Consider the following 9,237-nt stretch of genomic DNA (forward strand, 5'->3'; position numbering starts at 1 on the left):
AAACAGGCTTAATTACAAAACACATTTTCATTTCACACTTTTCAATCTATCCCCTCTTCATTTCTTACTGCTCTCAACATGAAAGTAATATGTATGTAGGTGTTACATGCGGCTGTGGGGTCTGCTGTCCTCAATATGTCTCTCAATCCAGTAGAAATTCTCACTCGCTTTCAGATAGATATTGGGTCACTGAGGGACGCAACAGTCCTTTGTGTACACACGAATCCCAGATATGTAGTATCGGTCAACTGCTGGAAGGAAACAGTTCACAGGGCCCCCAAGATTCTCCTGAAAAGAATAAGAAGACACATGCAAACAGCATTTGACAATGGTTTCTGCTCATGTAAAATGGCCCAGACCAATTGGTTTCTTAACAAAATCACAGATGTATTCCTTTATTTCAGTACCTCCTGTATATCACTGAAAGGGCTTTAAAAAATATTTTTATTGTATAATATGCGGCAGAATCCAATCAAGATTGTGAGTCAATGATGTAATTATGTTAGTACATGACTGAACAAAGCTGGTTTTACAAAAATGTGACGGGTTTTATGACAGTTTTAACTTACCTCTCAGAGCCACCGCCAACACAAAACATGTCCTTAGCCACTTTAAAGTTATGCCAAGTCTGCAAGTTACATGTGTGCCTTGACACAACACTCACTTCTGCTTCTTGTAAAATGCTGCTACCTGTCAAAGGGCAAATATATAAACCAAGTATTGGTATACTGTATGTAAGGTGAGGGCTCAAACATTCCTTCATCGTCCTGCCATACAACCACTGATGAAGATTTCACTGAGGTTTCAAAAGCCAGGACAGACAACTATTTGGCCTTATCTGATGAGACAAAGACTTAAGTAATAATTGCATACACACAATATACTGGTTACAAATATACATTTCAGGAATGATATCTTCAGACCACTGCATTCACATCCACAGGCACAATGCAGCCCCTCTTCCAAGGAGGCTGACACCTCTCCCGGCCAACTACACTTGGGCCTGGAAAACAGCGAACTGTTCAATCACGGCCCTCTCCTGCTCGCAGGGGAGCAGTTTAAAGACTGGTTCTGAATGCCACTACACCAACTGGTTTAAACAGACTCATCAGTGCAGAAGGATTCCTGACAAAGGAGACGAAACTATCAAGGGCTTTTTTTTGCCATACCGTTGAAAGTGAAAAATGTAATCCCAACAGCCATTCTGTTATCCTGGAATTGCCCATAATTGATTAAAATGAGTCCCTTCATTGGGTCCTCTTTCCACATAACTTAAGCCTGGTACACATGTAAAGATGTTCTAAATCTTAACAGAGTCAGCCATGTGCGACAGGGCAAATAAAGTGCAGAAGAAGAAAAAGAAGAAGTCAGCCCGCTTCTTGATTAGCTACATTCCATCCACGTCACAATCAGACTTGGGACTCCACGAGTTGTCCGGAGTTGCCCACACACAAGAGGACACACAAGAGGACTTTTGATCGTAAATATTGAACACGTTTAATATTTACGATCGTTGGCCCCGATTATTTTCAGAGCAGATTGTTGGGAGAAATTGACTCTTAACACACGACTTGGAAGTCGGGCCAAAATCGGCCAGATTATCTTTATGTGTGTACCAGGCTTTAGATTATGGATAGTGCCCCAACAATCTGCACTTTGTGCAATAGCAATATGATAAAACTTCCATATCATTTTATAAGGAGTATATCTTACTCACTGAACACTTTATTAGGGACACCTTCCCATTCATTCAGGTGGTTTAATGGTATGGGGAATGTTTTCTTGGCACACTTTGGGCCCGTTAATCAATCATCCCTTGAATGCCACAGCCTATTTGAGTATTGTTGCTGTGCATGTGCATCCCTTCATGGCCACAATGTACCCGTCTTCTAATGGCTACTTCCAACATGATAATGCACCATGTCACAAAGCAAAAGTAATCTCAAACTGGTTTCATGAACATGACAATGAGTTCAGTGTTCTTCAGTGGCCTTCCCAGTCACTGGATCTGATAGTACACCTTTGGTGGTAGAACAGCAGCGTGAAAGTGCAAAATATTGTGTGATGCAATCATGTCATCATGGACCAGAGTCTCAAAGGACTGTTACCAACAACTTGTGGAATAATGCCACGAACAATTGAGGCTGTTTTGAGAGCAAAGTGAGGCCCTATCCAGTATTAGTATAGTGTTTCCAATAAAGTGCTCAGTGAGTGTACCTCATATAAGAGCGACATGCTTTTCAATACAAAGTCAAATGTACTGTTGAGGTCATTTAGGCCTGGTTTCTTGGACCTTGATTAGATCACCCCATAGAGTATAAAGTAGGCTAGTCCTAGTCCTATGATCTTAGCTCTACATTAACTTAAATTTAAATAATAATGTAATGCAGTTCATTTGTTGACTTACCAGGTGGCCCTCCATATCCTGTGATATGGCATACACCATATGAATGTTCCTCATCGACTTTATTAGGAATACAAATGCGATCCACAAAGTTATTGAACACAAAGGAGGTGTTTACTATAGCTTCAGAATTGCAATATTGTGTCGCAGGGTGATGGTATTATAATCTTTGTGCCTGACAATTCTTTCTATTTGTAATTGCTGTGTGTTTGCATCATTGTTGTTAACATCCTTGGTTCCAGCCTTAACAATCAGGTTACTGGAAAGGCTGTAACAAAAATGCAGAAGAAATGTTGTCCATTCGAAAGGCAATTACTGTAGGCCTACATGATATTGATGGTGTGGTCAACTATAAATACTGTCATACTGACCGATGCTGCGGTTTATAGACGGTTTATAGACACAAGCAATGATGGTCCCTCCACAGTGAAGATGATAAGGTGTTGATTTGTTCGTGTGGTGCATGATTTGCCATGGCCATAGGGTCAACGTGAGATCCACCAATGAATTGATAATTCAATCTTCTGATGGCTTCAGTACTAGTCGCCTCTTTGGTCGCTTACCACAGTCGTCTAGTATGGAAAGTAAGTCCCAAGTTAGAAAGATAAAGATAAACATAGAGCTAGTAGGCGCTGCTGGCACTGTTCTGTTAAAACTGACATGATGTTCGATTTAGTTGGGCTAAGGAGCAAATCCGGCGTTATCGTTGAAGGTTTGCGATATGAAATAATACCACTCACGATCACCTGCGGTCTCCTCCAAGATTGCCAAATACAAGACAACACCGACCCCCACTACGGACATCAAGATAAAGAACTTGGTACAGGGGTTCATATTTGCAATGTTGGTTAGCTAGCTGGCTAACGCTTTTGCTAGGTCTATATCGAGTTAGTTCGATACGTCGACAAACACATTTTGGTTTACAAATCGTGTGGCATGAGACAATTGGAGTCTTTATTCAAATGGGAAAAATAGTAACATTCAATTCCATGACGCACTGGCGGCAACATTGTTTTAGTGCTGCAATCTACATTGTGGCGCGCCCGTAATGAATCCAGACACGAAAATAACATCTGTTGGTAGCATGCTGTCACTGAATAATTTGGCCTTTATACGTTTAGTCATTGCTGTCACTGTGTCATATTATATAGGCCTAGTTTTGGTCAAAGGGAATTAGCCCAGACAGTGGATCGAAGTGGTGCTATCAGACTTGTAAAGCACCACTCACTCAGCATGACAAAGATAGCAGCTGGCTTGAAGGTATTAATTCAAACATACAATTCATACAGCATATATTTACAACCGAATTTAGAAACATCATCCATCATCCATTACCCAATTTGTTTATTTGGCCAGCGTACTTTTATTGAGAAAAATAAGCTTGACAAAGTTGGAAATGTAAAACATAATAGAACATCATTTTCAATGTTTGTACATTTTACATAACATCACCACCGTGCATGTGGTGTACTGTAGGCTACAGTGGAGGCTGGTGACTTCCAGAATTGAGGAGGCCAATTTTTTTCCCGCTTGCTCGCTTCACTCGCGATGGAATGTTCCCTGTTCTTCTTATCTGTCTTTGTTAAAAATTATTAATTTGTGTTTGGCGGTACTGAAGGGATTGGGACACTCTCAGGATGGTGGATGAAGCAGCTTTTATTGCCTGCACAATGGGTCATCAAATAAACAAAACAATTGGCATGAATCTCTGGTCCGCCTGCAGCAGCTATTGTCCCTTCTGCTCAGGCTCACAACATTCACCACAACATACTACATACAATTATTAATTATTAATATTAAAAATAAAACTGTTCAATAAATCCTAAATGTTGTCTACCTATTCGATGTATAAATCGCGCCAGAATCTCGCCGACTTCCGAGGTCATTTTAAGCAAAAGTATTTGGCCAAATGAGCTATTATTTTCAGGGATAATAGCCATGGGTGTTCTAGACGTGTCCTGCACTGAAGTGACTGGCGAATTCTCAAAATGGCTTCATGTGATTGTGATTGGACGAACAAAATGTCAATCTTTCAGCCCTGGACTCAATGCATGATGAGGCAAGGCCTCCTGTGCCCACCCATTTTCAGTGATCTGGCCAATCACATATTGGCATGAAAAAATTTGCATTACATTGACTTCTATGAGAAACCACTTTCCGACAGGAGGCCAAAACTTTCCGACAGGAGGCCTGGCCTCCTTCAATAGAAATGGATAGGGATTCTGGCCTGTAGGTGCTTTACAATTGCAATATTGGGTTTTAGCCATGGAAAAATTCAGATTTATGAACAAAACGGAAATAATATTAATATAATATAATATGTTAAATAAATAAATAAATAAAATAAATATAATTATTGCTTTTTTAAATCTCTCTCTCTTCTCTCAAATTATTGGGGAGGCCAGGCCTCCTCCACCTCTATGGAGGAGCCTCCACTGGTAGGCTACTACAGCATCACCATACACACACAATGAATAAAGATAGGCCTACTCGTTATAAACGAATAAAGATGCTTATTAATTAAGTAACTATGATATTTTAGCATTTGGGAGATGTCAGGCAATAATACATTTTGGTAAGTAACTATGGCCTATGAACAGATGATGGGCAATGTTGAACAGTGTTATAAATGTTGATTCATGATGACCCAACAACCGCTAGGTGTAGAAACATTCTAAATGTGTGATTTAGGCCTACACCCCATGACTATCATCAAAACAGTGTGATGGATTGACAACCTAAAGACTGATAATTGCCAGTCACACACCAAGATTTAATGACCATCAGAGATAAGAGAGAATGATGTTGGGCATTTAACCAGGTCTTGTGGTTTGCTTCGTTCAGATCTGTCTAAAAACTGCAGTGGACAGGACTAAAATCAAACTGTTGTCCAGTTGACAAGCAGCAGACAGTGATCTTGCTTGAGTTGTCTTCAGCCAGGCTGTGTACTTGCTGGCACGAGCATATACCCCAGGTCTTTTAGCCAATCCACAGGCATCCCCAAAACTTGTCACCCCAACAATGTAGAATTTCTCCTGATCCTCACTGAAGCACTGGAGTGAGCCTCCGCTGTCACCCTAAAGTCAGTGAAAAACAAATTGAGTATGGCATTACTATAGAGAAAAGGCTTACACTCTGAGACAGAATTACTGATATCACATGTATATGTAAACACATATAATTGTAAAGTTTCAACTGGTTAGGAATTGGTCACCTGACATGAGTCAACAGCCCCAGTCTGAGAACCAGCACAGATCATGTTATCTGTAATGCGACCATTGTACCAGTCTTTCAGGTTACATGTGTTTATGTCAATTAGCTCCACCTCAGCTTCCTGCAGTGTGTCAACCGTCATTCCTATAGACACCACAGAAACTGTAATTAAGCACAGATTATATTTCAAAATGACTATTAAGATGTTATCTGTGAAGATCCTACACAAACCTTTGTGAGAGGTGCTGCCCCAACCACTGATGAAACATAGGTTGTTGAGGATTAGGTTGAACTCCTCTGTCTCATTATCAATTGTACAGATAGGCTGGACAAAGTCATTGAAGAGCAGTGGAGAGCTAAGACGCAGAAGTGCGATGTCATTATTGTAGCTGGATTTGTCAAAGTCATGCTTTCTAAGCTGGTGGACAGATTGGTACTGGGAGTGTTCCCCCGGTGCTGAAAGCACATTCAGTCCTGCCACCACACGGAGATGGGAAGTCTTACTAGGTGCAAAACAGAGGGTTAGAGATTAATTATAGAAATACAGATTCTCCATAAACAGTAAACTGACAGCAATAGACTTACAGTTTTTTACGGTCGCTAAGTCGCAGTGTTCAATACTGAAGTCAAAGAGTCACAACTCTTCATACAGTCAGAGAAGCAGAAGTCCATGTGGACCAAACTATGACTCATTTTTACATTGCTTTCACGCAAAATGCATTCAATGACCACGTTCTCCAAAATCCATGAACACTTCTCTCATTCAAACTCCCCCACCTGCAAAACACTATGTATTTGCAACACATTTTTCCAATGTTAACACACAAAACTGTGAAGAACACATTCAAAACAGAATGATTTGGTGCATTTTTGCAGTAATCATATTTCTATCATATATGACCGAAAGCTTGCAATAAACTATGTTTTTTTGCACTGTTTTTGAGTGTGCAAATGCTGTTATGCTGCACTCTATTGATACTCTGCCGTTCCAGCACCTCAGCAAAGTCTGATAACGGATGAGCGGTGGTATTTTCACTATTTTCAGTAATCATATTGAAATGTCTAGAAAATATTAGCAGAATATATACAATGAAATGAAATAGACTAGATGCATTGCCAGGGAAGACATTAGATGCAGACCAGGGGGTGGACCAAAACCCTCAGGAGTGAGACATTTTTTTGCTACAATTTTTTACTTTATTTTCCACTTTTCATTTCACACAAGTACATTTAGTGTACTTTGAAGTAAATGTACCCTACCTTACTTTCTGCAAAGATACTTACAGTCAACTACTCTGTCTATGATTACTATAAATCAAACCATTCTTATAATGAAATATTAATTATTGTGAAAATCATTCAAACTATGTAATGCTCCCTGTTGTTAGTGTTTTGTAGGTCAGAGTGTTATGAATGACTGTGTATGCTTTCTGAGTGAACATTGTTGCCAGTGTATGGTTGAACAAGCTTCTTTTGAGACATGAATTAAGTGATTGGCCAACATGCATGTTAGTAATGCAGACTGCATGAAGAATTGTGACTCAGTGACTTCAGTATTGAACACTGCGACTTAGCGACCGTAAACAACGGTATTACAATATACTCAGGTGTATTGTACAGGTGTAAATCTATATAACTTATGATTGTCAACAATAGGTCCACACAGGATGTCTCAAACCCCCTGAATCTTATCTTACTATGCTTATGTGATTCATTCCAAAGTAAAATATTTTATCATATATGGTAAGAAGCTTGAAAACCTTTATTGGCAGTAGGCAATCATTCATAAATGCAGATTTTTTTAATTTTTAATTTTCAAGAATTTGCATAAATGACTCACGGATTGGTGATGAAGCAGTGTGCTGCTGTGAGCACCCAGAGGCTGCTGAGAATGGACCCGCCGCATAGATGCCGGGATCTCACCTGGACACTAACATGCCAAGGCCACGCCCCCGCAGGTGCATCGCGCCCCCCAACAACACGTGACCCACCAGGAGAGTCTACCAACGGTCGTTGCCCGCATGCTGTTCACCACAAACAAAATGTTGGATTTTTAAGTTCTATGGGTCAAAACTGGTTAGTAAACATCCAAATATGACAAGCGCTAAAACATAATACTTTCACCTGGCGGTCATTTAAGCTGTCTTTAGGTGAGAAACATTCACCTGGCGCCTCACCTTACCATAGCATCACAAATGTTTGTATCAACATAGGATGACCACCATACTTACTCCCATGCACTGAAGCCTCCAAAAACAATACATGCACACACAAGGTGCATTGAAGACATATTGCGAGTCTTTTCAAGTCCATCTAGTCCTCCTGATAGTAAAGGTGCGTGCGTCTGCGCCAAACGTGCATTTCTCCATTTATAGTTAAAAGCAAGTTGTCCTTTCTATGACGTCATACATTGTTAACCACCTAACAATTAGAGAGCTACTGTGAGTGATATGTACAGTAGGCTATTTTATAACCAAGCCCTTTCATATTAAGAATATGACGAACTACCTTAATTACCAAAGCAATGAGGACCTATCAAACCATTATGTTTTTGTTGTCTTTTTTGTCTTTTAGCCATTATGTATCGCTTCAAATCATGTTTCATGAAACAAAGTGTTTCTATGATCACATTGCATTCCTGTCTATCTACAATGTACTGTCTATCCTTCTCTTCGGAGTATAAAGGCCTACTTAAAAAGTGGTTTCACCATGGTCAGCTGATACTGGCTGCCTGGTAAGGCTGTCATTTTCGTCTTGCGGTTTGCAAAGGGCTCTCGTGCTGGTAGGCTATTTTGAACAAATGTTAGATGGCATTATTTACCTCTTTGTTTTGTTAGCCAATATTTTTTAACGTACAAACAACTAGTCCCTTGATGATCTTACGAAATGCACTTGCCGACACTCCCTTACATTTCGCTGAGAGTCATCAATTATGCAGGGTAACTGCACGCACTGAGAGGGGAGATAGCAGCAACAATATGGCGACAACCGCAGTTTATCCCGAATCTTTTCGACATCTGCAGTCCAGCTACGCCTTTCTGGGTTTCTTGTAACGCTTAAAAAGTAGGTAAATTATTTGTTTCTTCCAAGACAGTTGCATGTTTGGACGAATAATGTTTTTTTTTTCACCCTGTCAATATCCTTATAAAAATGTCGCAGAGCCGCTCACTGCCCAGCATCTTTTTTTCTCGCCTGAATAGGCTTCGTGCCAGAGCCACAACGTGATACCAGTTGTATTTAAGATTTAATTATCAATAGCCTATAATACCATTTAACCTCACTCAGATCCCGATACCTTGATTCGACCTTTGGAAACAAATAATATGGAGGGTGGTGGCTCCATTCTGACCGCTTGAAATGACAATCTAGTGTATTTAATGATACATTCGCTAATTCTTAATGGTAATCTATATATATATTTTTAAAAATCTAGTGCGTTATACTATAATTCATTGGATTATGTTATGACACGCACCAGATGTGACCAAGGCTAAACGAATCTATGAAGATTATTAGGACCAAAAATCCACATCTCTCTTTACGCAGGGGTTATTTTGCTTGTGGCAGTGGATTTATGATGCCGCTATTATTCTTATCTCCTTTTCATCTCGCAATTGACA

At 39.9% G+C, this 9,237-nt stretch overlaps 1 protein-coding gene across 1 annotated transcript; it reads right to left on the reverse strand.

Annotated features, from left to right (window-relative positions):
* Window positions 1-5,244: 5,244 nt before the first annotated feature.
* On the reverse strand, window positions 5,245-8,796 carry LOC308160637 (acrosin; the record flags this gene model as incomplete). The annotated part of the gene is given in 5 exon segments (XM_080534581.1): window positions 5,245-5,481; window positions 5,619-5,759; window positions 5,844-6,120; window positions 7,458-7,641; window positions 8,787-8,796. Coding segments are annotated over 5 exon segments (849 nt in total).
* Window positions 8,797-9,237: the final 441 nt, after the last annotated feature.

Source organism: Nansenia antarctica (assembly GCF_963989245.1).
Source record: "Nansenia antarctica genome assembly, chromosome: 6".
In the NCBI taxonomy this organism is placed as follows: Eukaryota; Metazoa; Chordata; class Actinopteri; order Argentiniformes; family Microstomatidae; genus Nansenia; species Nansenia antarctica.